Here is a 27835-nt window from a genome sequence, read left to right as displayed (position 1 = left end):
ACCGGAGCAGTTCCTTATCAGGATCTTCATTCCTGGGAGTGGCACTGTTAGAAGGTGTGGCCTTGTTAGAGTAGGTGTGTCACGATGGGTGTGGGTTTTAAAACCCAATCCTAGCTGCTGAAAGCCAATATTCTGCTAGCAGCCTTCAGATGAAGATGTAGAACTCTCAGCTCTAGCTGTACCATGCCTGCCTGGACTCTGCCATTCTCCTGCCTTGATGATTATGGGCTGAACATCTTAACCAGTAAAGCATCCCCAATTAAATGTTGTTCTTTATAAGACTTGCATTGGTCATGCTGTCTGTTCACATCAATAAAATCCTAATACTCACTAAACATGCATGAGATTCACAATCAGGACATAGAGTTTCAGACATGTTTCAGGGTCTTTTGGCAGATCCAATGGTTGTCTGAAGAACAGGAATCTGAAAACACTTCTGTGTGTGAGATGAGGGCACAGCTGTTTTCTACATCCTTGCCAGTGGTTCGTAATCTGGAGAGCAAAGCATAGCTGCTCCTAGTATCCAAGATTTCCTTACAATTAACACATCAACGATTATTTGTCTTTAGATTTTTAAGAAAACTCTAGATTACATAGTATTTATGTATAGTAAACACACAATGACAAACATTATAAACATATGTAAACATTTAAAATACAGCAGATAGAAACCCCTAAAATTTTTGGTGCATTGTCACTGGAGAAGAATTCTTGCAGCAAGAATCTTTATCATGATGTACAAAAAGGAGGTTTGGGAATTGGGGATGAAATCTACTCCACCTGCTACAAACATTATGTAGAAAGCATCTTCATTTTGCCTAACTTTAGTTTCCTAAAATATATAGGGTAGAACCAGCTAATGTTTAGGGAAGGTATTGAGATATACATGAATACATGTCAACACTTACACACAGTAGGTGCTCAGTCACTGTATTTAACAAACAGAATAAACACAATGAGTCTATAGAATTGGATGCAGATAGGACAAGAGTTTCAACTCATGTTAAGCAGGATCTAATTCCTTCCTGTGTCATCCCAGAGGCTGGTGCATTTTTGCTTTGTTGCAGCACAAGTCTCATACCCTGAATTCCTGCAGACCCCTACATGTAGGAACGAGACCAGAAGACAAACACTAACACAGGCATCTTCTGGGTGATTGCAAGGAAGGGTGAGTTCAAGACTACCCTTTCTCTTGCAGAAGATATAACATATCAGACAGTAGGCAGAACCCTACCCCCCACTCCTGTGCCTTTGCCTCTGTTTCTGTTTCTTAATAGTGTTCCTTGAGAATGAACAGAAATTTTGATGACACCCTAGTGTCTCCCCTTCTATCTTATTTCTACCTGCTGTAGACTCCAGGCTCACTGGCCCAAGTTCTTCTGGATCATTTTCTGGTCTCTACCTCCCATCTCTCTGTAGGAGCGCCAAGATACAGGTATTCACTTCTGCATCTGGCTTTTTATATGGGTTCTGTTGAATGAGCTGTGGGGCTTAGGCACCTAGACGTTGTACTTGGAGCCATTTTCTCAGTACAATGCAAACAAAAGCAGACTAGCTGACTCTCTTTCTCCTGTAGCAGGACGGCCTCCAGATTTAGCTGGTTGTTGCTGTTTGATCAGAGCATCATTTAATCCAAGGGTAAAATCACACAGCAATTGAGTGTAATCCTACACTTTACATGAATTGTTTCACTTTTTAATCATAATATTTTTGTATTATGAATCAAAATTAAGTAAACATTTGACATCATATACAATTAAGAAACACACACAAAACAAAATCAATATTCATACAGACACAAACACACACAAACAATCATTAGTTTGGATGAAATTATTTTCAAATGGTAATGTCTATTCTGGTTCTGCCTAGAGAACCTTGTTTCGTGGCACACTAAGATGCAACTTTCTGCCACAATTCTAAAGAACTACATAAGAACTTTTGTGTAATGGTGGGAGTGATAGTTTAGAGGTTAAGAGTGCTTACTGCTTATGCAAAGGACACAGATTCAACTTCCAGCTCCCACAATCATCTGTAACTCCAATTACAGGAAATCTGAAGCCCTCCTCTGACCTTTCCAGTCTCCTGCATGTACATGGTACACATACATAACTGCCATCACACACACATAAAGAGTTAAAGAAACTCTTTGTAAGTGTGTATATTTTTAAAAATTTAAAAATCTAAGTATTTCAGATAGACATTTTAAAATACTTTAACATGGATAAGTGAATCTACTATTTATCCTGTAAAATTCATTGTAAATAAATACACACACACAGACACACACAGAGAGACAAACTATTTTAAAGGGTTGATGTGTACTTCTACATGAAAAATTTCAATAATAGTTGACTTGTTTTTTCAGCCTATTCTGAACCTTTCAAGAATTTATAAACTAAATTAAAATTATAAAACTTAATTTTTAGTAAAATAGATATGAATTGAATTGTAACATCACCTCATTTGAAACTTACAAGTCAGGATTTAAAATAGAGCCATTTATCCACTTCCAGACCTTCTCCTCTTGTACATAATTTAGTCCAATAAAAAATAGCTGTTCTTTTCCCTTTATAAAGTTCTGCACGAATCTCTATAATCAAAACAGAGGGAAAGACTTAAACTACAGCACGTTTATTCATGACTTACATTCTTCTATTACCTTCTAAAACATGATTACTCCTATTTGAAGTTTTCCTTGCTCCCCACCAATAATTCTCTCTACATTGAAGAAATTTTTCTCTATATATTTGTATTTTAATTGATTCATCCAAGTTATTAACTCATAAGTCCAATTATTCTCTCACATTATGAACTCTTTAAAATGCAAGCCTCCAGTTCCTGAGCATAGTTAGAGCCCAGAGAAGTTGACATAGCCTAAAGAAAGGCCTTATATTTTACTTAACAATATTGTTTAACAATTTACCAGTTCTTCTTTATTTTCAATGTGCAACAAAGTGGCATCTTTTATAGAGCAGGCTGCTAGACCTTCTATCCAAGGTTTGGAAATTTGAGAAATAAATAAGCATTTGTTCCAGTGTTGATGCCAGTATCTCGGGCACTCTAATATGGCTGATCTTCCTAGAGAAGAGAGAAAAGATGTTCTATTTGTGCACTGTTTCTGCTACATCACAATCAACTATACACAGTAGGTACTTCACTAGTGCATGTGGGTGCTGTGGATGGCTCTGGTATTGTTTGTATTTTGATGTTAATTCTGCTTTCCTGAGACAGACTGTGGATGAAGAATGAGTCATGTACTCAGGTTACTTGTCAACCATCCCCTAATGAATAAAGGAGCCAACTACTGGTGGAGTAGGAGAGACTTCTGGGTTGGATAGGGGAAGAGAGGGAGAGGAGAGAGGGGATCTTTTTTGGATGGGATAGCAATAGGGCAAGATGTAGCTACTAGTGTCTCCCAGCTTATATGGCAAATCTGCCAGGATTCTCCACCAGAGAATTGAGATTTAATATGGCTTACAAGAGTAGGATTCCAGTTGTTTTGCCCAGTGATTGATATTACCATTGTTTCTGAACTAAATTTGTGTGGTGTTTCCTTCAAGGTGCGATTCAACTGGGTTTGAGAGAGAAAGGTACAGCAGCAAAGTGTGGGTTTGTCAGATGTGCAGCCAAAGGCCATAGGGGTTTTGAAGCATGGAGCTGGCATGGTAGCGACCTGCCAATGGGAACTTAGAGAGCTATGTTGAGAGATTTTGAAGCTCTGAGTCAGAGTCTCCACAAGATAAGAATTGGCTGGTGCCAATGAAAACCTTAAAATTTGTAATCAAAGTGAATTGGTGTGATTTAAGAATTTATAACTTCATCTTGATAATAATTGTACAGATTTCTACTAATAGGTTATGGCTATGCAATAAATCCTAACGAATCCTCTCTATTCCCACAAAACCACTACTTTTCTCCAGAAAGACAGCCCAACATTTACCACCTTAGTCCCCAAGCCCAGGGAATGGGGGCGCTGACTCTTCATTAGCTTCTTCAAGCTGATTATGGGCGTTGAGATATTAGAAGAGGAGTTGGGGGAAGAGTAAATTGACAAGCCTCTGATGCTGTGTCTTCACTGCCTCCAGATGGAATTCTCGGACCTCCGAGGTTTGAGCAGGTCTGCCCAGCTTGCTTGTTGAGTAGATACACCAAGGCTGATCATTCTGCAATATACAATTCTCAAAACAAATTTTAGTATCAAGATAGTTTTTTTTTTTTTAAGAGAGCTGACATTTTATTAAGCATGTTGGTTCTAACCGCTTTTCTTTTTTTTTCTGCTCTTTTATTGGATATAATATTTACATTTCAAATTTTATCCCCTTACCACATTCCCCCCACCACCCAGGAACCGCTTATACCATCCCCCCTCCTCCTGCTTCTATGAGGGTGTTTACCCACCTACCCCCCATGCCCCCTTCCCACCCTCAGATTTCCCCCACACACACACTCAGTGCTCAGCCCTCAAGGTACCAAAGACCTAGTCTCCCACCTATGCCCAACAAGGCCATCCTCCCCTACATATACAGCTGGAGTCATGTGTCTCTCCATATGTGCTCCTAGGCTGGTGGTCTAGACCCTGGGGAACTCTGGCTGGTTGGTATTGTTGCTCTCCTCATGGGGCCACCAACCTTTTCAGCTCCTTCAGTTTACTCTCTACCTTCTCCATTGGGAACCTTTGATCAGATTAATGGTTAGCTGCGAGTATCTGCCACTGGGTTTTCATTGGCACGAGCTTCTTATTGATATAAAAGTGGGATGAATCTTGTTACTCTCATAGGCATTGTACCAGTATAACACATTTAGGAATACAAGGCTTAGACCCAGTCCTTCTTTAACTTTTTTTAACTGATTTGAGATGGACAGCCTGTGAGTTAAGGGACTATAGCAAATTCATGGCTTGGAGCTTATTGTTAGGGTGTTTCCTATGTTTTATTTAGAAATAGCTGAGTGGAGTTAACAGACAACAGTCCAGATTACCTTACATGGATAGTTGGTTTTCAAAACATCAGAAATCCACAGAATTGACATTACAAACATTTCTGTATTAATGTTCATTTTGATTAGAGACCTGTCTGCTCCTGACAGCTTCCTATATTGAATTCTAAGAAGAAATTGAGCATCTTTGGAGTTACTCCAGTTGTGGTGAGACAGCCACTAGACAAGAATTGCCTCTTCCCATCTACAGACAAATTACTGTCCAGAAAATGACACACTTGCAGAATAGTTGACTGATTATATCTGCCTAGACAGAGTAATCAGCCCTTAATAATTCTGCAGCTTTGGTATATTTATTTTACATTTCAATGTAAAAAATTCTCCTCCACTGCCCAGTCACAGGTTCTAGCTTTTATTTTACCAGTTAAAATGGGGAGAAGATTCACATGAAATCACCTGATTACATGATCCACTCACTGTCAAGGCAGACCCTCTTAAGGAAGCAGAATTAACATCAGAATACAAATAGCACCAGGGCAATCTACATTTCTCCCTTTTTGTCCAGTTAAAAGACTTTTTCTCTCAGATATAAATTGAGCACAGTCACCCCAATCATGGAAATTATAAAGTATAAGATACACTTAACACCCAGGCCATCATATTTGCCAATTTAGATAAAGCACTCTACCACCAATCCTAACTTTAAAAGCTTGCAATTCAATACCTGAATTATATTCTGCTTTTAGCTTGTATTACCATCTGAAAACCATCCTCTCAAATCTATACCAACTCTCTCAATGCTAAACAACTTGACTTGAGTATAAGACTATAACTTATCTTCAATCCTACCAGAATTCAAGAACAAATTAAACATTACATGAATATATAGGAAGCACAAAACATAGCTTCCAAAACTTAACCAATTTGTAGAGACAGCTGAATAACCTGGTCAGTCTCCCATTCCTCAACATGTTGGAGCATCAGTCTTCAGCCTTCTGACCAGGATTATCTGACAGACCTTTCTAATGCAGAATTATAAAGAACTACTTTCCCTGTCTTGGCAAAGTTGTCAGTCAACAATTTCACATAGTGTGTCCTTTTCCTGGACAGTATTTTTGTCTGTAGATGAATTGAGGTAAATCTTGCCCAGTGGCTATCTTTTCACAACTGGAGAAACTCCACTGATGCTCAATTTCTTCTTTGAACCAAAAAGGGGGTGCTGTCAGGGGCAAATACACCTCTAGTCAAATGATCTTTAATAAAAAAAAATACCCTTAAATATCATAGTCTGTGGACTTTTGACGCTTTTGAAGACTATCTATCTATTTAAAGTATATCTAAACTGTTAAACCTTAACTATTCTTAGTCATTTTTATTAGGTTAAATTAAAAACAGTTTATTATAATCAAATCAGAATATAATATGACTATGATTTTACTATCTGGCCTTTAACATGCATTACTCCATCATTTTAGACAGTTTATAATGTCAGTTATTAGAAGAACTGGGTTTAAGCTTTATATTCTAGATGAGTTGCATAAGCACAATGCCTGTCAAAGAGTAAGAACATTAATTTCAAACTTTGCATCAAGTTAAGAAATTCACACTAATTAAAACCTTAAATCTACAGCAATCTATAAATTCTGTACTAATGTAAATTGATAACTTCAATTTGCATCAATTATAAAGATTTCTACCAATGTAAGATGTGGCTATACAATGTTTTGTTTAAAACTAAATTTGATAACATCTCTCTATTTGTCTATCCCTCTAATTTCTATGATATTGCTATATCCCTCTTTTGCTCTCCTACCCCTCTTTCCTTTAGCTAACAAGGAAGAATAGAGAAGAGGAAAGGAAAGGTAGAAACCCTAGTCTAAGCTCTCTAGTTTCCTCCCTGTCCAAAGCTAAAACATTAGCAAATTATCCCTTTAAATGACAACATATCTACAATTCATAAAATAACCAGAACCATCCACCCTAACCTAAAGGACAGGAAAAACAATCTTTTTTTGTTTGCTTCTAGCTAAATTGGGGTAAAGAATTCCCTTCTGGGGGCCCAAGGGGAAATAGGAAAATTGGTTTTGTCGAAGGAAGGCTAACTGGCATGATTTGCCTTGTAGTCTCTATGTGCTGAGAAAGTTCATGGCTTAGCTGACATCCTGACTATAACAGTCTAAAAGGCTGGATGGGCATGCTAGCTGTTCTAGAAATGTCCTGGAAGCAAGTCTTTACAAGAAATAGCTTCAATGTAGTTGAGGTAGAATCAAACAAGGAGCTGGAATAGAAGGTCTGGGAATCTCAGCATCCCAGACTCTGAATCTTGTCAGAGCTATGTTTCTTCTCTTTCATTCTGCAATTCACAAGCCTCACAAGACATTCAAATGGATCCTGCAGGGTTCACAAATTGGTTAATGAAGATCAATAAAGGAAGACAACTACCTTTTCTCATAGGTTAGTTTGATCACATAAAATCAAACTATGATATAATTTTCTATGCATGTCATCTTAAAGGATGGTATGCAATAACAAGTCATGAGAATTTGTACCCAATAAGTCTTATTGGCTGGATATAGACACTTAAGTCTCAGCCATTTCCAGAGCTGTCTCTGTGTACAGAGACATATACATCACCACATGTGCATCACCTATCTTGTTCTTGTTAGTCTCCTTCTGGTCTGCAGCCAAGATCTACAGGGGCCTCCCTTTGTCATATTTTTATCAATTTGGAAGGAGTTCATACCTTTTCTTTTCCTGTGGAAATATAGGTGTAACCCCTCCTGCAGTGTAACACATTTTCTGTTTTCCATTTTGATGTCAGAATACGCTTAAAATGAACAGGCTTGTTTAGTTCAGAAGTTTTTTCTACAATCCAATGTCTTCCTTAGCCATAGTTTTTTTTTGTTGTTGTTGTTCATTGGCATTAAAAAATGTTAAGGTTAATAAAGCACTATGTAATCTATCTCTGGAGTTTTTTTATTTCCCCCATCCCTTTGCCTGTTAATCATCTCATTTAAAGTTTGATTAAATCTCTCCACAATCACTTGTCATGTAGGATTATGTTTTATATTATAATATAACATGTTATATTGTATATATATAATTTATATTATATAATATAAATATATTATAACATTAACATATTTATATAATATTAACATGTTTTATATTATATTAAAAAACTGCTTCATCTTAGAGACATATGCTAGACCTTGTTCATTTTAATATGTATAGGTGTTCTCATAATAGCCATAACTACTAACAAATGTGTAATTACAGAATCAGCCTTTTCTGAAGGTAGTTTCTAAGGTAGTTGTCCATTGAAATCCTGAATATGTACACATATTTCAGTTTACCAAATTCTGTCAAATGGAAGACATCTGTTTGCCAAATATCATTTCTTTGGGTACCTTTTGCATTTACCTACTTCCTGTAGTTAATGAAGGTTTGTTACATAATGAGGAAGTAGGAGGACGATTCACAATTTCCTTGGCTTGTTGCCAAGTGATGGAGACTTGGATTGTTTTTTGTTGTTGTTGTTGTTGTTTTGTTTGTTTGTTTGTTTGTTTGTCTTTAACTGTTGGAAGCCAACCAACAACCAGAAAGTGGCTAGAAAGCAGCTATCCACATGCTAGCCACGCCTCCAAGGCTTATGTCATATCTATGCGCCTACAAGGGGCGTGGCAAAAGTGTATAAATACCCTAGATTTCCCTTCAAATAAAAGAGACTTGATCAGAGACTTGATCAGAACCTCTGTCTTGTCTCCATTCCTTGCGTCTCTTCTCTTCATCCTCACTCTCTCTCCCTCTAGACCCTGACCCGAAGACCTGAGTGGCAGTTTGAAGCCAGGCAGAGCTGAGCAACATAGTAACTAACCAGGCTTTTAAGTCTTTTGTCTCAAGCCAGGTAGAGAGGAGCCGGTTGCAACATTTTTGGCCTCAACGAGAGGAAGAGGGAACCAGAGACCCAGTGAAGGACGTTAGGAACATTAGGACGTTAGGAACTAGAGACCCAGTTAGGACATTAGAAGGATCTGCTGACTGCCGCAGGAATCTGCCAGGAAAGGTATAATGAAAATGGGGCAAGAAATAAGTCAGCCTGAACTTAACTCTGTTTTTGTTTTGCTGTTTGCTGCTCACATGTGTTAATTGCCTGCCTTTGGTTCGCTGTTTAAGTGCTGTCTTTCAGGTTCAAAATAAAAAAAAACCATATATATCCGAAATTAGAATCCAAAAAACAACCAAAGTTTGATGACAATTTGTCAGAGCCAGATTGTGCCAACCTAGAGGAAGAGGCAGTTAAATATTATGACCATGACAGGCCCCTCCCAGTGAACCTCCGCTTCCAGAGGCTGTCGCTGTAGAGACAGTGTTTGTAGATCCCAGAAAGGAGTTACAGGATAAAATTTCTATTCTTAAACAACTAATAGAGTTAGAAAAAGAGTATCAGGACTTAATTAATCAGCTACAAAAATTAAGGACAGGGAAGAGGTCTCAAGAGACCAACTGCGAAAATCCCCCGGATTTTCACGTTCCTCAACCCGGTGTCCAAAGGCAGTCCCTGTCCTCTAGCTTTAGTTCAGCTACAGATCAGCCAGAGGAGGGAGATGCTGAGGCTTTTCCTGTATCAGAGACCAGAGATGCTCAAGGGGTTGCTTGGAGACACCACACAGGGTTTAATTTTCAAATTATTAAAGAATTTTAAAATGTCGTATCTCAATACTGTGCCACCGCTCCCTTTACTCTTGCAATTTTAGAGTCTTTTGCAGAGGAGTGGCTGACTCCTAGTGATTGGAATACATTAGTGAGAGCAGTTGTTAGTTGGTGGAGACTATCTTACTTGGAAATCAGAGTATGATGAGAATTGTAAAGAGACAGCTAGGAGAAACATTGAGGCAGGCAATGGTTGGTCCTTTGATGCCTTAGTAGGAGAAGGGTAATTTGCTTCTAGTGATAACCAGATGCAATATGATCCAGGTTTACATGCTCAAATTCAAAATGCAACCATGAAGGCTTGGTGTAAACTCCCAGTAAAGGGAGACCCTGGTGCATCTTTAACAACAGTCAGGCAAGGGCCTGATGAACGATTTTCTGACTTTGTTCATCAATTAATGATAACAGCAGGGAGGATTTTTGGTAATGCAGAGGCAGGTGTAGATTATGTGAAACAACTTGCATATGAAAATGCCAATTCTGCCTGCCAAGCGGCCATTAGACCCTACAGGAAAAAGACAGATCTTGCAATGTATATCAGACTCTGTTCTGACATAGGTCCCTCCTACCAACAGGGCTTAGCTATGGCAGCTGCTATGCAAGGACAATCAGTAAGAAAATTTTAAGCAAGTAGAGACAGAAAGGCATGTTTTAAATGTGGCAAGCCTAGACACTTTGCAAGAGATTGCAAGGTAGAAAATGAGTTAACCCAGAGACAACCCAGCAAACAGCCTGGGCTCTGCCCATGTTGCAAACGTGGAACGCATTGGGCTATTGAATGTAGGTCCAAAAGAGACGCACAAGGAAATACCCTTTCCCATAATCAGGGAAACGGGAACAGGGGCCAGCTCCAGGCCCCAAAGCAATGCAAGCCAAACGGGCTTATGAAGCAGTCAGTTTTATACCAGCAAACACCAATCCCTTTCTGAACTTAGTCAAGCAACACCAGGAAGCGCAGGACTGGACCTCAGTTCTGCCACCCACATAGTATTAACCCCAGAAATGGGACCTCAGGCTTTACCCACTGGAGTGTTTGGACCGCTCTATCCAAATGTGTTTGGCCTGATAGTGGGAAGAAGCAGTGCTACTATGCAGAGACTACAAATTTTTCCTGGAGTTATAGATAATGATTATCAAGGTGAGATTAAGGTAATGGCCTAGGCAATTCAGAATATAGTCACTATTCCTACAGGAAGGAGGATAGTTCAACTATTGTTACTTCCATTATTCCCTACTAATCACAAATATAAGAGTCCTAAAAGAGGGGATCAAGGCTTTGGTTCCTCTGTCTGGCATCCTGATACCAAAAAGAATTTTGCAACAGTCCTCTGGAAAGACCCATTAACTGGAACCTGGAATGGGCCAGATCCAGTGCTTATCTGTTTGCATATATTCCCAAACTGCAGATACTACACATTGGCTGCCAGAGAGACTGATTAAACAAATAGACAACAATAACAAATCTAGGGAGGAGAAACCCCCTGAGAAGCATATTTTTTCTTTGCAGGAAGTATGAAAGAAACATGAAGATGCTTCACAATTGCCTTCAAACTGGAACACATCAGGAAGCAAACCTGACTTGGGAAGTTCTCAATGCTGAAGAGACATCACCACCTGAATCTCCAGGGTGGCTCTATTAGACTCTTGATTCTCTGACTTATGATTTAGTGGGGTACATTGTTTAAACCCAATACCACAGTTGTTATAGTTGTTTTGGGGGGTTGAGATTGACTGAGCAGGGACAGGGAATTTCCTTACTTGTTTTGTTAAGATCAAAGCTATGATCAGTTCTGTATTTCTGTGTGTTGCCCTTTAAAAAGAGTGTTGCTGTTATATGGACTATTTAGGCATTAAGTCTCTTGTCTCTCGGGTTTATGCTGTTCAACAGACTGATGGCTTTTGTACGGCAACAGATAGATGCTATTCAAATGAAACCCATACAGATCCATTATTATAGGCTGGAAGTAGGGGACTCTGAAACCTCTGTCATCAAGACTGATGAGGATTAACCCCTAACTTACGCTCTAAGCCAGATAGTCAATGACGGGTAAGAGAACATATCGAGGCCCTTGCCCCTAAAAGAAGGGAGGCTTCACCATCCTAAGACAGGAGCTCAACCAATGGCTGTTAAGTATCCAAGGACAGGAAAGGGAGGCTGGTGTCCTTTGTTCCAACCTAGGACAGGCACAGTTTCCGTAAGTTTTCCCAGCCTTCCCTTTTGAAAAAATAATTAAAAAGGGGGACCTGTTGGGAGCTGACCTTTAGCAGAGAGCGGCAAGAAAGCAGCTATCCACATGCTAGCCACGCCTCCAAGACTTATGTCATATCCATGCGCCTACAAGGGGCGTGGCAAAAGTGTATAAATACCCTAGATTTCCCTTCAAATAAAAGAGACTTGATCAGAGACTTGATCAGAACCTCTGTCTTGTCTCCATTCCTTGCGTCTCTTCTCTTCATCCTCACTCTCTCTCCCTCTAGACCCTGACCCGAAGACCTGAGTGGCAGTTTGAAGCCAGGCAGAGCTGAGCAACATAGTAACTAACCAGGCTTTTAAGTCTTTTGTCTCAAGCCAGGTAGAGAGGAGCCGGTTGCAACATTAAACCTTTGCTGTTAACATGGTGGGTTTTTTTTTTTTTTTTTTTTTTTTTTAATGTAATCCCGAAGCCTTTAGTACACTTCCTATCAGTAACTGAACAATTTCGTTATTGCTTTGTGCCAGAGGACTGGTAGACCTGTATGGGATCTTATGTGTGTTATATATAGTGGATGACTTCTACTTTTGATCATTTGCTGTAGCTGAGTAAATAGTGAAATCAATTCAGAATCACCCTGAATAAGTTCCGCAGTCTCCATGTATAAAACAAACCTTCCTGGATATTGAGAATCAGTTTGTATATTAAGAGACTCTTGAAAATCAGACAACACCATGACTATGCATATAATTCAGATTTTTGAACTGACTTATAGGGACTCTCAGCCACCTTACTTACATCTTCTGATGTATATCCTGCCTTTCCTGATTTAGTAGCACCAGTTTGAAATATGGGGCTCCAGAAATTGGAATTTCTTTAATTATACAAGGAATAATCCAATTAGTTCTTTTTATGAACTGAAGTCACTTGCTTTTAAGGAATCTGCTGTTAATTGCTCCCAAGAAATTACTGCATGCTCTTTGCCAATGTTCATCTTGGGCCCATAATGAGGCATTCTCTGAGTTAGTAAAAAATAGCACCATTTCAGTTGGGTCCTTTCCAGCTAATTGTCAAGGTCTCATTTTTCCTTTTAGTATTAATTCAGAGGCCTCATTGTAGGTTTTTAATTTCTTACTCTGTTTATGTGCTAAAAATATCCATTCTAAAATATAATCTTTGCTCTGCATGAGAATTCCTGTAGGGGAATGACTAGAAGGTAAGATAACTATGATGCAGGCCATCTTTGGATCAATATGATCTAAACGAATATCCTGCAATTTTCTTTCTACTAGAACTAACTCCTGGTCATCCTCATATAATAATTTTCTTGGTTTTTTAAAATCTTTATCACCTGTATGTTTTGAAATAAATTACTCAGCTCTTGAGTAGCCAAGCCAATTGCAGGCTGCAGCCAGTTAATATCTCCCAGTTGTTGTGCATAGCCCTGGGGTTGCTTGTATTTGGATGATAATTCCACTCTCCTGAGAGGAGCTGCAAACAAGGAATGAGTCACAAACTTAGGTGACTTCTTGTGAACTCTCCCCTAATGAATAAAGGGAGCCAATCACTTAGAGATGGAAAGAGAGAAGCAGGAGAGAGAGAGGATCATTTTGGATAGAGATAGTGTTATGGGACTGTAGCTCTCTCGTGGGTGTGGGTCCTGTTGGGCTGTGTTGTGGTTACCCATGTCTGCCATCCCAGGCAGCTGGAACTGAGCTCCAGGGAGTAGAAGCACAGGAATTTGACTAAGTTCACTTCACGTGGTGCCAGGCAGATGCTGGGCTGTGAGAAGCTATGAGGCTCCATCCAGGCATGAAAAAGTCTCTGCCTGAAGTCCCCGTAGGGGCAAAGCTCCTGAGTGGGGGGTCTCTGGGCCAAAGCGGATGACTGGGAGAACAGTGGTCTCTGTCTTTGGGCTCCTAGACGCTGTTAGGAGCTTTGGAAGAACTGAGACACGAGGGCATATGGGCCTGGACCTGCCCGCAGCCAAGAGAGGCAAGAGGGAGAAGCTCTGGCAGCACCCCAAGGGTTACAGACTCTTGGTTACAGCACTCACTTGGCTGAGTCAGCTAGCATGTTTGAGTTGGCAGGCCTCCACAGCAGGAATGTAGAGAAGTCTTCTAGTGGGAGATTAAACAGCAAAGGCCATCTCCATGGTTACCTAGAGTGGGGACCCAAGGACATGAGGAAGTGCAAGGTTTTAAAAGGTTAATTGTCATGGCAGAAAGTGGACAAAGCTGTACCCCCTCCGTTTCTCAGGGCAGTCCTGAGCTAAATACCATTTTTAAGGAGGAGTGTCTGGGAAGAAATGCTTAATTGGCTACACCCTCTGACCTTTAGGTATCTCATTACTATGGAGATCTCTTGAGGCTCTGCAGCCTGTAGTCACGCTCTCTACTTGTGGAGGGACTGGTAGGGCTGTTGCCCTATGTGACTGAAAGTCACTGATCAATGGAGGTCTTTGGCCATGTGTCAGGAACCTGGAGTCTGGGAGTGTGGTGAAATGTATGCTGTCCCTTGCAGAAATACTTGCCGGGTCTCCGGCCATCTCTAGCCAGTGCTCCACCACAAACCAAGCTATCCTTTCATGGTCCCACATAGCATGAGGACAAGATGTAGCTACTAGTGTCTCCCAGTTTCAATGTTGGATCTGTCAGGATTCACCTCCAGAGGATTTAGTTTTAATAAGGCTTACAAGATTAGGTTTTAGTTGTTGTTGCATCCAGCAATTGAATTACCATTGTTTCTGAGCTAAATGTGTGTTGTGTTTTCCTTTATGCAGCAGCTCATCTGAGTTCAAAAGAGAAAGGTACAGAAGCTAATCATGAGTTTGCCTGATGTGCACCACAAAGGCCATGGGGGATTTGAAGAATGGGGCTGGTGTGGTAGCAACCTGCCAGTGGGAACCTAGTGAACTGGGTGGAAAAATTTTGGAGCTCTGAGTCAGGGTCTCCATGAGATAAAAACAGGTCAGCCATTGCCCGCCAGTGCATAGTCGACCAGCCCAACACGGCAGAGAGAACCAAAGCATAGTGCAGTAGTTTGCTGCTCTTATTTAATATTTCCCACAACAACCAGTAGCTTCTGAAAATCATTAAGAGTCCTTAATTGGTTTCTTCTGATTTGCAACTTTTTGGCCTATCCTTCTGCAGACTTTTTCTATAGCCTAGATAATCAATAGAATCCTCTCTTTGTATTTTTTCAGGAGCTATGCAAGACAAGGTGTTTGTTTGTTTGTTTGTTTGTTGTTTTGTTTTTTTACTTCATCAAACATTCTTTCCAGGATAATTATATCTGAATCAGACAATAGGATATCATCTATTTAATGATGAATAATGGATTGTGGAAATTGTTTGAGAATCATCTTCAACGGCTGTTGTACAAAATATTGACAGGTTGGACTATTTAACATTCCTTGTGGCAGGACTTTCCAGTGATACCTTTTCTTGTGAGCAACTTCTATTGAAGGTAGGTACTGAGAAAGCAAACCTTTCCTTATTATGTTCATGTAGAGGAATTGTGAAAAAGCAATCTTTCAGTCTGATCTATGAAATTCTGTATCCTTTTTTCTAGCATCTTTTCCAGCTCCTTTCTCCAACCTTCATTCTCCTCTTTCTGTTGCTTATCTTGACTTATAAAATCCTGAGCCTTTAGTTCTAGTGTTTCTGTGAGTCCCTTTTCTAAGGCATGTGATTTTTTATCTAGGGCCCTGTCTTTTGGGAAGATATAGTAAGTCAAGAGAATAAATATTACAACAACAGTAAGTGACAAGGTGTCTATTACCTTTGAATCTATCCATGTCAAACTGTTCAAAATATCATCCCATGAAGCCCAAAAGGTATTTATTGTGTCTCTCATCTTTAAGTATGAAAATATATATATATTTGTAATTCTTAGTACCTGATCTTTAGTTTTTGTACCTTTGTTTCTGTCTGCTGTTCAATTCATCACATTGCAGTCCTCTGATTGGTTTTTGGGTTGGGGGTTTTGTTTGTTTGTTTGGTTGGATTGGTTTGGGGGGGGGGGAGAACGTTGGGGTGTTGAGACAGGGTTTCTCTGTGTAGCCCTGGCTGTCCTTGAACTCACCCTGTAGACCAGGCTGGCCTCCAACTCAGAAATCTGCCTGCCTCTGCCTCCCAAGTGCTGGGATTAAAGGCAAGTGCCACCACTGCCCTGCTCTGATTCTTTTTATTGGCAGGGAGGGGCTGACAGTAGAAAGACTTGCTTCTGAGCTGCCTCTCTGTCTTTTGTTTTGGTTGTAGTTGGAAGCATGTGCATTGATCTCAAGCAGCCTGGAGCACAAGCGGTCAGGAGAGCTGGACTGGCTGTCCCATGTCCTGTTTAGACCCAGAGGAAATGGGAGAGCAAGCATGGAGAGGCTCCCTTGGGAGTATATACCCAGATCAGTCCATTGTGTCTGCCAGAAAACTACCTCACAGGCAGTTGTGATCCAAGTTCCCCAGTCCCTCCCTGGCTTAGCTGTCTGCCTAGGACTTGGGAAGGGAGCCTCTCTGCAGCTCTCTGTAGACCACTCAGACCCAGTCAGCTTTCAATCTACACACTGCGGCAGCCTGAGATCACCACCCCAGCTGTTCGGTGGGGGAGGGACTTTTATCTCAGGTTAGTTGGGTTCTAAGCAATATGATGGGTCTAATTTGTTGCAGTAAATCTCCAATCCCAATAAGCCCATACAAATAACACACAACACAGTTACAATATTCATAAGGTGTACGCCTAGATTGATCAGGTTACCACTACATTAATCTATTCCCCAGCTATGAGATTCCTTGTTACTTGTGACTTCTCCAGGTCATGTGGTTCTTCTCCATCTTCCTCCCTCCTCCTCTCCTCCATCTTTCTTCCTCTACTCTCTAAGACCTCCAGCTTCACCTTTCCCTTCTACTGTAATCACAGGCTCTAGCCTTTATTTTACCAATTAAAATGAGGAGAAGGTTCACATGAAATCACCTGAGTGTGTGATCCACTCCTAGTCAGGGATGCCCCTCTTTCAGAAACAGAATTAACATCAAATACAAACAGCACCAGGGCAACCCACAATATTCTTGGATTCAGTTGGCAAGAATTTTATTGAGTATTTTTGCATCAATATTCATAAGTAAAATTAGTCTCAAGTTCTCTTTATTCTGTCTTTATGTGGCTTCATAGAATGAATTAGGCAGTGCACCTTCTCTTTCTACTTTGTGGAATAATTTGGAAGTATTGGTATTAGGTCTTCTTTGAAGGTCTGATAGAATTCTGCACTAAAACCATCTAACCCTGGGCTTTTTTGGTTGGTTGGTTCGTTGGTTGGTTGGCAGACTTTTAATGACTGCTTCTATTTCCATAGGGGTTATGGGACTGTTTAGATTGTTTATCTGGTCCTGATTTAACTTTGGTACCTGGTATCTATCTATAAAATCATCCATTTCATCTAGATTTTCCAGTTTTGCTGAGTATAGGCTTTTGTAGTGGGATCTGATTGTTTTTTTAATTTCTTCAGTTTCTATTGCTATGATTCCCTTTTCATTTCTGACTTTGTTAATATGGATTTTCTCTGTGTGCCCTCTAGTTAATTTAACTGTCTTGTTGATTTTCTCAAAGAACCACCTCCTAGTCTTGTTGATTCTTTGTATTGTTCTCTCTGTTTCAAATTGGTTAATTTCAGCCCTGAGTTTGTATTTCCTGTTGTCTACTCTTCTTGGGTGCATTTGCTTCTTTTCGTTCTAGAGCTTTTAGATGTGCTGTTAAGCTGCTAGTGTATGCTCGCTCCAGTTTATTTTTTGGAAACAGTTAGGGCTATGAATTTTCCTTTTATCACTGTTTTCATTGAGTCTGTTAAGTATAGGTGCCCTTCTTTTCGTTAAATTCTAGAGAGTCTTTAATTTCTTTCTATACTTCTTCCCTGACCAAGTTATCACTGAGTAGAGAGCTGTTCAGTTTCCATGAGTATATGGGATTCCTGTTGTTTTTGTTGTATTGAAGACCAGCCTTAGTCAGTGGTGATCTGGTAGAATGCATGGACTATTTCAATCTTCTTATATATGTTGAGGCTTGTTTTGTGTCCAATTATATGATCAATTTTCGGGAATAGCCTGTCCCTCCTTATAGGAAGGTGGAGCTCTGTAAACAGTGCTGTCTCTGGTTAGGGCAGGCCTCCTGTGTCCCTGGTTCCAGCAGATCTCCTCGGACCCTGGTTAAGGCACACCTCCTGGGAGTCAGACTGTCTCTGGGTATGGGCAGGTTGGGGGTCTGGGAGGAGCTGGAGTGCCTGATCTGCCCCAGCAGAGTTATGGACAGGAAGGAAGATGTGTCTCTTGCAGGGTGGATAGGTCCTGCATCTGCCTTGTGGGGGTCCCAGTTAGGTCAGGTATTAGGACAGGGAGGGTGTCTCACCTGTAAGCCTGGTTATGATGGGCCTCCTAGGAGTCAGGCTGTCTCTAGGTATGGGAGGAGGTCTGGAGCACTCAATCTGCCTTCGTTAGGCTTTCAAAAATGCTTTTTAATTACAGCAACTTTACACACTTTTCTGCCAAAGTGAGATAACAGGTATAAAATATAAATATTGAGTATAAAGGCCATATATAGTATAAAGGATATATATATAGTAAAGGGCATATAGTATAAAGGGTATGAATAATATAAAGGGTATACATAGTATAAAGGGTATATATAGTATAAAGGGCATGTAGTATTAAGGGTATTGATAATATAAAGGGTATATACAGTATAAAATGTGTATATAGTATAAAGGGTATATTATAGTATAAGGAGTATATAGCATATAAAGGGCATATATAGTATAAAGGGTATCTATAGTATAAAGGGTATATTATAGTACAAAGGGTATATATAGTAAAAAGTGCATATATAGTATAAAGGGTATCTATAGTATAAAGGGTATATTATAGTATAAAAAGTACATATAGTATAAAGGGTATATTACAGTATAAAGGGCATATATAGTACAAAGTATAAAGGGTTTGAGCAGATGCAGGGGATGAGATAATGCAGATCCCTCCTTCATGGTGTCAAAGCAGACAATAGCAGTTGCCCTGTAGCAGCTGCAGTTGCTGGGTCCACAGTGCAGTGGTCCCCAAACCCTGAAGGGATAAGAAGATGGCAGGTATAAGATGTCTGAGCAGTCACGAATATGGCTCTCACTGTGTCGGTGGAAGGAGAATCAAAGCAGAGTCAGCTAGTGGGGCCGCATATGAAAGCTGCAAGAAACCAAAGAAACCAAAAGTGACAGAGCGAGCTGATGATGGGCACATAAAGGATTTCCTCAGAACGTGTTAGTAGCTCAGAAGAAGGAAAGCATGGTTTAAAAAAATTTTTTTTGGTTTTTTTTCGAGACAGGGTTTCTCTGTGTAGCCCTGGCTGTCCTGGAACTCACTCTGTAGACCAGGCTGGCCTTGAACTCAGAAATCCACCTGCCTCTGCCTCCCAAGTGCTGGGATTAAAGGCGTGCGCCACCACCTGCTTTTTTTTTTTTTTTTTTTTTTTTTTTTTTTTTTTTTTCTTATAAAGGACAACATTTAATTGGGGCTGGCTTACAGGTTTAGAGGTTTAGTCCATTATCAAGGCAGGAGCAGGGCAGCATCCAGGTGAGCATGGTACAGGAGGAGCTGAGAGAGAGAGTTCAACATCTTCATCTGGAGGCTGCTAGCAGAATAGAATACTCGGTTTGAAACTTTCTTAAGAAATATAGATAACATATTTATAAATCTTATTCTTTATAAAATGAACCTCAGTGGAAAGTAATTGATTATTTTCCTGCCAGTGAAATGAGCCCATTCAAACCAGATTAGATTATATTAAAGGTGGGTTTATTGGATATGTAAATCATGTGCTTCAGGTGCTTGTCCCCATATCTGAAACCAAACATTTCTGCCCTTGTTGATTATAACTGAATGCGCATAATCGTCTGGCTACTTCCTGTTGACATTGGGGCTCTGCTGTTATGGGGTGTGGACAAAAAGCTGGAATGTGGCCAAGTCTGGGGAAGAGCTGGTTGTTTCACTGTTGTCCAGGTTGTGGGACCATCTGTGGGTAGGAATGTGTACGCCCAGGTGAAGCAGTGTGTGAGGCTGGGCCAGAGCACCTGTGGGTAACTGTTTTGGAGCTTTCCCAGGTGCAGATTCTGAAAGAACACCTGGATGTTAAGGGCAGAAGATAAAGTTTAGGGAGAAAAATATTTTCTTGGGTGTCCATTTGAAACTCTAGGCCCATGGTCTTGGTAGTTGGAGGAAGGGGGGGTGTGGTCCCAGGTCTAGGGAAAAAGAAATAGATCCCACCCTCAGGAATAGGCAGGTGGGGAGGGAAACAGGCTGTTAGTTGACAGTACTTATCTTGAGTCCTTTTGACCTGTGAAAGGTAAATTCAAGTAGATTCCCTGAAGCTTACAAGAATCTTCTAAAGTTTCCAAAAAGATAAATCCTTCATAACTTGCATTTACCCGCCTCAGAACATCTTCCTAGACCTTTAAATACTTTCTTAGACCCTTACTTTTTGAAAGCTTTCATATCCTCAGACTTTCTCTACCCAATGATTTACCGTGAGACACAGGTTGTTGATCACCAGGTTCAAACCCCTCAGAGACCTGAGAAGGAGACATGATCATGTAAATGGCCTATGTGTCAATTAAAATGACAGATTCACCCATTACCCAGACAGTCACCCCACTAGGAACCTGTGATGTTGATGGCTTAGTTGGGAACACAGGTCCCAGGGCAAGATCAGTCTTTAGCTGCCAGGCCGGGCAAATCTGAGAGAGGCCTTCCTGTGGAGGAGGAACTTCGGAAACTGATCTTGCTTTGACTTAAGTAAGGCAAGGCAAGCCCAGTGTCCCTGTTTGTCCACGGTTCAGGCCAGGCCTCAGGATCGAGACAGTGGAGCAGTCTTTCTCAGTGGATATCGTACCACAGTTCAAGTGGAATCCTTTCTTGTTGTACCCCTGTCTTCTTGGAGACCTTGGTGGTGGGGGGTGGGGTGGGGGGGTGGGGCATTGCTAGGATTTGGAAGTCTCTGTCATTTTAAGCATCGTAAGTTTAAGATTTCAAATGCCATATTTAGCAGGGCTCTGAAAGGTTTGAGGCCTAGAACCTACTAAGCCTATCTGGGTTAGACAATCTACGTCCATGGCCATTTGTCTACACATCTGCAGAAATTTTTATGATTACGAAGGATGCTATAGTCAAGAGTGCCCTCTGGTGGCCCTTTGGACGCATTGTCCAAGGGGTATTATGGCCAAGCCACAGAAGAGATGGTCTGGAACAGCCCTAATTCATATATATTGTGTAGCAGACATCCCAAGGGTAACTGAGGATTGGGTTTAGACTCAGTGTCGGCATCTCCCTGCCTTGCGGGAGAGCCAAGGCTTGTGATGCAGTGTCCCAGGTGATATCCTGGAGTCTAACAGTGGAGAGCAGTGAAACCTTGGAAAGCCATCTCCAAATCCAAAGACTCCCCGGAACAAAAACTTGGTCTCTGTTCCAAATAATAGAGTTTGCCCTGGTACAGCCGCAGCTTGGCAGAGCCAGGGAAAGGCACCTGGTACCACTTAGGATATGGCTGGGGAACGGCAATACCTCCAGCTCAAAGTTGTTCTCCTTAAGCAGAGAGGAGTAAAGACGTGGTCTCAGCATGCCTAGGGGCCTGGCCCACCGAGGTGGGGACTCAATTTCTCTCGGGTTTTATCAGTGAGAATAAAATCTATAAGAGTGTGGAAATGACTGAGGTTATAATGTCTAAGAGTCTCCAGGGATAAAAGCACTGAAAGTCTTAAGATAAAATTATCAAAAGAATATACTCATTACAGAGAAATTTAGTGAAAACTTATGTCCTGTGGAAGAAAGGAAATCAGCCTAGAAGCAAAACAACCACACACACACACACACACACACACACACAAATGGTGAAAGGTTACTAAAGATAACTAAAGGTAACTGCCAGCCCTTTTCAAGTCTGGTGAAAATGAAAGTTTCTGGAAAGAAGCAGCAACTTTCACATAACCTTATGTAAGGCTGACTGATTAGCACATTAGAGCTTTAGTGACCACAGAGGGTTTGAAAAACTGTGAGCCCCTACCGGGCAGTGGTGACAAATGTCTTTAATTTAGGCACTTGGCAGGCAGAGGCAGGCAGATCCTGGTCTACAGAGTGAGTTCTAGGACAGCCAGGGCTATACAGAGAAACCCTGTCTCGGAAAAAAAGAAAGAAAGAAAGAAAGAAAGAAAGAAAGAAAGAAAGCAAGAAAGAAAGAAACAAACAAAGGAAGGACGGCAGCAAGGAAGCAAGGAAGGAAGGAAGGAAGACTGAGCCATGTTTAGCCCTAGGAAGAAAGAAAGGTTTATTTATTTTTATGCACTTTAGTTGTTTTGGTGTGTGTGTGTGTGTGTGTGTGTGTGTGTGTGTGTGTGTGTGTGCACCGTGTGCATGCCTAGTACTCCTGAAGGTCAAAAGAGGGCATCAGACCACCCCCCCAAACGGAGTCATGTCTCCTGCATCTCTCTTTAGCCCTCACAGTAACTGTTTATTGCTCTTCTCTGTCACCATCGAGTAACTCGGAAGACTAGCTCTCCTTGGGATAGATTAACAGACAGATAACTTCCACCCATCCAAGAGCTGAGAGCATCACCAGGTAGCATCTGAGTCTGTACCAAAGGCTCCCCACTCTACTGTAACCATGTCTCCCACGTCTCTGCCAATGTGCCTGAAAGGTGTACGAGTATGGATGGCTTCTTTGTTCTATCTGGGGTAATCTAAATCTGTGTTCCTGAGCATGGTCACTCATTTTGTCTCCAGAGTAAACTCTTATCCCCTTTGAAGTAAGAGTTGTGCTGATCACAATGGGGAGTGACTCTGGGGACTGGTTAGAAGAGCACATTGCCACTGTAGGAGAATCGAGGCAGAGACAGGGAGACAAGATAGAGAAGATATGAGCAGGCTGAGATTGCTTTATTGGAATAGAGAGGGGCCCAGCCTTTCCGTGACATGACAGTAGAGCACCTTTAGAGGGGATGGGGACATACATGTTTGCATGTGTGCATGTGCGTGTGCGTGTGCGTGTGTGTGTCTGGCTACCAGAGAGACACAGCTGTGTTTGTGGTTTGATTGGAAGCAGAATAACTTGTTTTCACTACCTAGACTCTTACCCAAAATATTTCACCTCTGGCAAGGAGAAAAAGAAAAAGATAGAGAGCAGTCATTTGGCGAGGCTGCTGGTGGGTCTCAAAGGCAGAGTGGGCAGGTTGAGGTCAGATAAAAGCTGCTAGTTTTTAGACATGAAGAATCCAGTGATGCTCTGGGTGGTGACACACGTAGTCTTTGTAAGAGGAAGTTGGTGAGACAGCTGAAAAGCAGGAACCGAGCAGTGAAGTCAGCACAACTATAATGATTGGCAGTCCAAAGGTTGATCCATAGTCTGCAAGCAGTCAGGTGTCCTTCCAGAAAGTACGGTTTGCCTTTGCTCTGTGTTCAGTTCATCCTAATCATCTAGCATTGCCCTTCCTAGGGTTGATTCAACTCAAAGCTGCCTTCCTGCCTTCTTTTTTAGCAGTGATTAAGTTCAGCCCTCTGTGGTTTTGGAGAACCACCACAACCAGACAATCTATTTGAGTTTGTTGTCAAACGCCAGCTTTGACACCACAGGGTAAATCAAGGCAGGCAGCGAGGTGTGACATCAGCAGTTGGTATCAGTGCTGAGAGCAGCTATCGGGGTCAGTTCAGATACTGATCAATAAGGACTGCTGCCTATGCAGCCAGCAATTAAAGAAAAGAAAAGGAGGGGAATCAAACACACGCATGCACACTCGCGCACACACACACACACACAGGCTCATACGCGCACACACACGCACACAGTGGTTGAAGCAAAAGCAGGATCCATCAATTTACTTTTGTTCCCTTAACTCTCTTTAATACCCTTAAAACAAAGTTTTCTATTTAAAAAGAAAGTTACCTCATAGCCACAAATTAAACAATGTCCACAAAAACATATTCTTCAAAAACAGAACAAAATCATTACCCAAGGGGAAATTACAGCAGGATTATTGATTATGTATTTCTTATTTGAAACTTACATCTGGTTCAACAATTCTTGTCTATCTTTATTTCCACAAGCTCATTGTAACGCCAAAGCAGTAATTCTTTTGTCATTGATTACCAAAGGTTGAACAGGCCAAGTTTATAGTAGCAAGGTTCTCCCTGTACTATTGATTGATGTTGGTCGGAGTTGCAGCGGTAGACAGAGAAGCTCACCAAGATGCTAAGCCTTCGTTTTCTGAAGGAGCAGAAGGGTTCAGCCTTCCCAGGAAAGACTGACACCCAGCTAGCTCACATCGGTTTCCTTGTTTAAACAACTATACAAGGTTAATTGGGGCTGGGAAAGGTTCCAGCTACCAAAGTTCTCTTGCCCTTTGCTGCTCATGACAGCAGACAACTCACACAAATCTCGGTCCCTATTGATGATGGCTAACCATAATCAAAAGAACTCCAGGTTTGCCAGGAGTCTTAGGATCCAGATTAGAGCAAGTTGTCACATAGCAAGTGCAGACTTTCCAGAGAGAAAACATTCTTCAAGGTTTAAACAGGCTCCTAACAATTTCTTAGTCTCTACTGGTTGACCCAAACCTAGCAAAGATTTTGCTGAAATAGTTCACTCAAAGACAGACACAAAGGCTTTACTAAACTTACCACTACATTAATTTGCATAATATATACCGCGTCCTGAAGGAATCCAGGGCATTCCCTTGTGAACACACACCTTTTGTGGCCAGCCTAAATATTTTGCAAGGAAGTTGGGAAGCGTCCTCCCAACATCTGTAGGTACTTAAAAGAAGAAAATTCAAGGTATATCTGAGATATACAAGTATACCTCAGCTATGCATTCAAAATAAAGGCGTATAGCTTGGTCACTACCAACGAATGTAACTCTAGAGAGGCGTAAAAGATGTTTGGGGTGGAGGGGGAACATATAGCTTGCTCACTACCAACGAATGTAACTGTAGAGGGGCAGAAAAAATGTTTTGGGGGGGTGAAAAAATGTGTAGACCAAGCTGGCCTCGAACTCAGATCCTCCTGCCTCTGCCTCTTCAGCACATCCTACCGGCCTGCGCCACCAGAACCGGCAAGCGCCTTCTTTGCTATTTTCGTAATTGAAGCTTTCTCTTTATGACGTAGGTCGCCTAGGTATTTCCCGGTTGTTTTCAAGAAATTCAAGCAAAGATCTTTTGCCCCCTACTGGCCACTCCTGGAAACACACTCCAACGCTGCCAGAGCGACAAGCTCTGCCCTGCTGCACAGCCCGCGCATGCGTCTCGGCTACCTTGGCTATTTAGTCCTCTGAACTCCACATTCACAGCACAAGATCAATGCGGGGAGAGGCTGCACGTGGAGACGACTTTCCTCAGAGGTGATCGACAAGTCGCAAAAAATCAATTCTCCGACAACCTGCTCAGCCCACTAGTCCTGGGAGGCTTGACCCTGACTCCAGGACTCCAGGAGAGGCTGAGTCAGGGCGGGAAGAAAACTCAACAGGGAGACTAAACATGCGTGGACACCGCAGGTTCTGGCCCTTTGGTCCTCCCATCGGCCTCCTTCAGCTGGAGACAGCGTCTTCAAGGACTCCATAGCTCAGGAGAACTATCCCAGCCCGGCTTTAGAAACGTCCTTGCCAGGGATGGTGCAAAATGTTAAAGAATGTTACAATTTTCTGTTCTTTAAGCTAAAGGATAAAGAGATTGGACAAAATCCAATTCTCGGACTGTTTCATCAATACAAGGTTGTTATCTTCGTTTCTTTTCCTGTTGCTGTGATAAAGGCGATTTAAGGAGGGGAGGGTTTCTTTTAGCTCACAGTTCACGTTACCGCCTGTCAATGCAGAGAGGTCAAAGCAGCAAAAAATGGTCACAGGGAATCCACCAAGAGGAAGAAGAATGAGTGGCTCGTGTCCACTTCGCTGTCTCCATTTATACACTCAAGAGTCCATAACGAATGGTCTAGCCCACAATTAAGATGGCTCCTTCCACATTCTCAGAGACTCGGGTTACTCTAAAGGCCCGACCCCTCACAAGTATCCTGAGAGACATGTCTCACGGGTAATTCTATAGAGTCTGCAAGTTGGCAATTAATATTTATCCTCACAGTTTTGTTCCTTAAAAGACTCAAAAAAAATTATAATGAGCATACATTCTGAAATGTTAACACTGTGTCGTTCTGGATTCTGAAATGCTTTGTGCAAATATTAAAATATTAATGCTATTCAAAAATGGATTTGATGTTAGCTTGTTGCTGTTTTTTTTTTTTTTTTTTTTCTGTAAGGTGTTAATAAAACTTCATCTCTGATTATCTGGAAGAAGTTTAAAGCAGAAAGTATTTCTTTGGGCTCTATTTCAGGAGTTTTAGTCCCAGTGCGTTGTTTCTAGGTACACGGAGATGCACAACTCAATGGAAGGGAACATGTGAGAGAGCAATGGTCCCCTTGTGACAGGGAAAACCGAGAAACCACAAAGGAACCAACGATAAGATAGACATACCTCTAATGTCTTCCAACAGGTAGGCTTCATCTCAGAAAGTTGCCCTCACCTCACAATAAGACTGTAAATTATGAAGCCATGTGTGAACCAACCCATTGGTGGAGGCTGAGCCCTCATAATCCAATCACCTCTCACAGCATCTATCCTATGCAGAGCAAGCGTTCCACGCTCAGCCTCTGCAAGGCCCTTGACATCTGAACATAACAAAGGCCACATAGGACTATAGGCATATGCCCATGAATTCAGGCATGGCCATGTGACTACTGGAGTCACATGCATGTTCTCTGTGTCAGCCTCAGAACCTCACTTCTCCGGCAAGCACCCCAGCACCTGAGAAACAACTTGAGTTCCTCAGTCTGGCTTAGGTAGGCCATGTTTCCCATCTCTGTCTGAAATGACTCCAGCCCTACCAGGTTCCTTGACTGAAGTCTGGAAAGAAACTAGGGTGACAGTAGCCAGCTCAGGTACCCCACACTTCTGACCTGAACATTGTCATATGAAATAATGGTTGTTATAATAAATCACTGAACTTTGGAGTAATTTCTTTAACTGCAAAAAAAAAAAAAAAAAAAAAAAAGGAACTAACAGAAATAGAACCATGAACCATATAACAGAGGAAAGTGTGGAATGTGTTTGGGAATGAGGGTTTCAACATGAATTCCTGGATCAAACTCTGGCAGTCCGGCTTGCAAAGCCAGCATCTGGGGTAGCTTAGCCAACTCCTAACCCTCTTTTTTATTTGTGCTTAAATTTTAAGTTTTTCCCCACTTAATGTGTGTGTGTGTGCATATATAAATATGTGTGTTTACATATATATGAATATGTGTGTATATATTTACATATATTTAAATATATATGTGTATATATCCTGAATGATGTGCTGCAGTTTCCATGCCATTTTGATGAATGAATTTTCCGTGGAGGGGTGGGAATGATGAAGGAACTAAGTTGTGCATAGGTTGTGGAGAGAGGCTGAACCATTTTGATGTCCAGAACCTGAGCATGTCCTGTAATGCCGCCACCTGAGGCCAGGTTGATGTCTGTGGTCCGTGCTGTAGCCAGGGGCCAAGTCTGGGTCCGTGGCCCTGCTGCAGTGTCCGTGATCCCTGTGGCCCTTGTTACCACTGAAGGCCATGTTGATGTCTGCGGGCTGAGCTCCCTCAGAGGATGGTGATGGGGCCCATGACCCTTGCTGCCACTGGAGACCATGCTGAGTCTGTGGCGCATGCTGACAGGCGGATATCATGATCCGTGCATTTAGCAGATACCATGTGAAGGTCCGTGATCCGTGCTTCTGCTGACTATAACGGACAGGAAGCTTCTTCTTCTGCAGTGGTACCGATGACCACAGACTCACAGTTGAGAAAGAAGGACATAGAAAGCTTCGGTGGCAAACCCTAACCTCCATCCCTGCACCCCCAAAAAGTAACAGTCTAGACAGGAAAACATCAAAGAGAAC

The 27835-nt window shown here is 41.6% G+C and overlaps 1 protein-coding gene across 1 annotated transcript; it reads right to left on the bottom strand.

Moving 5' to 3' along the window:
* Positions 1 to 368: 368 nt before the first annotated feature.
* Positions 369 to 27603, bottom strand: LOC117715750 (killer cell lectin-like receptor subfamily B member 1F). Its single transcript, XM_076940958.1, has 4 exons — positions 27355 to 27603; positions 2927 to 3124; positions 2478 to 2593; positions 369 to 492 (listed from the first exon to the last, which is right to left on the bottom strand). The coding sequence occupies exons 1-4, from the start codon at positions 27601 to 27603 to the stop codon at positions 369 to 371; spliced, it is 687 nt and encodes a 228-aa protein (XP_076797073.1).
* Between the last annotated feature and the right edge of the window lie 232 nt (positions 27604 to 27835).

This window comes from Arvicanthis niloticus, chromosome 9 (genome assembly GCF_011762505.2).
Source record: "Arvicanthis niloticus isolate mArvNil1 chromosome 9, mArvNil1.pat.X, whole genome shotgun sequence".
In the NCBI taxonomy this organism is placed as follows: Eukaryota; Metazoa; Chordata; class Mammalia; order Rodentia; family Muridae; genus Arvicanthis; species Arvicanthis niloticus.
Note: the sequence above shows the minus strand (reverse complement) of the source record. Positions and strands in the feature narration are given on the sequence as shown.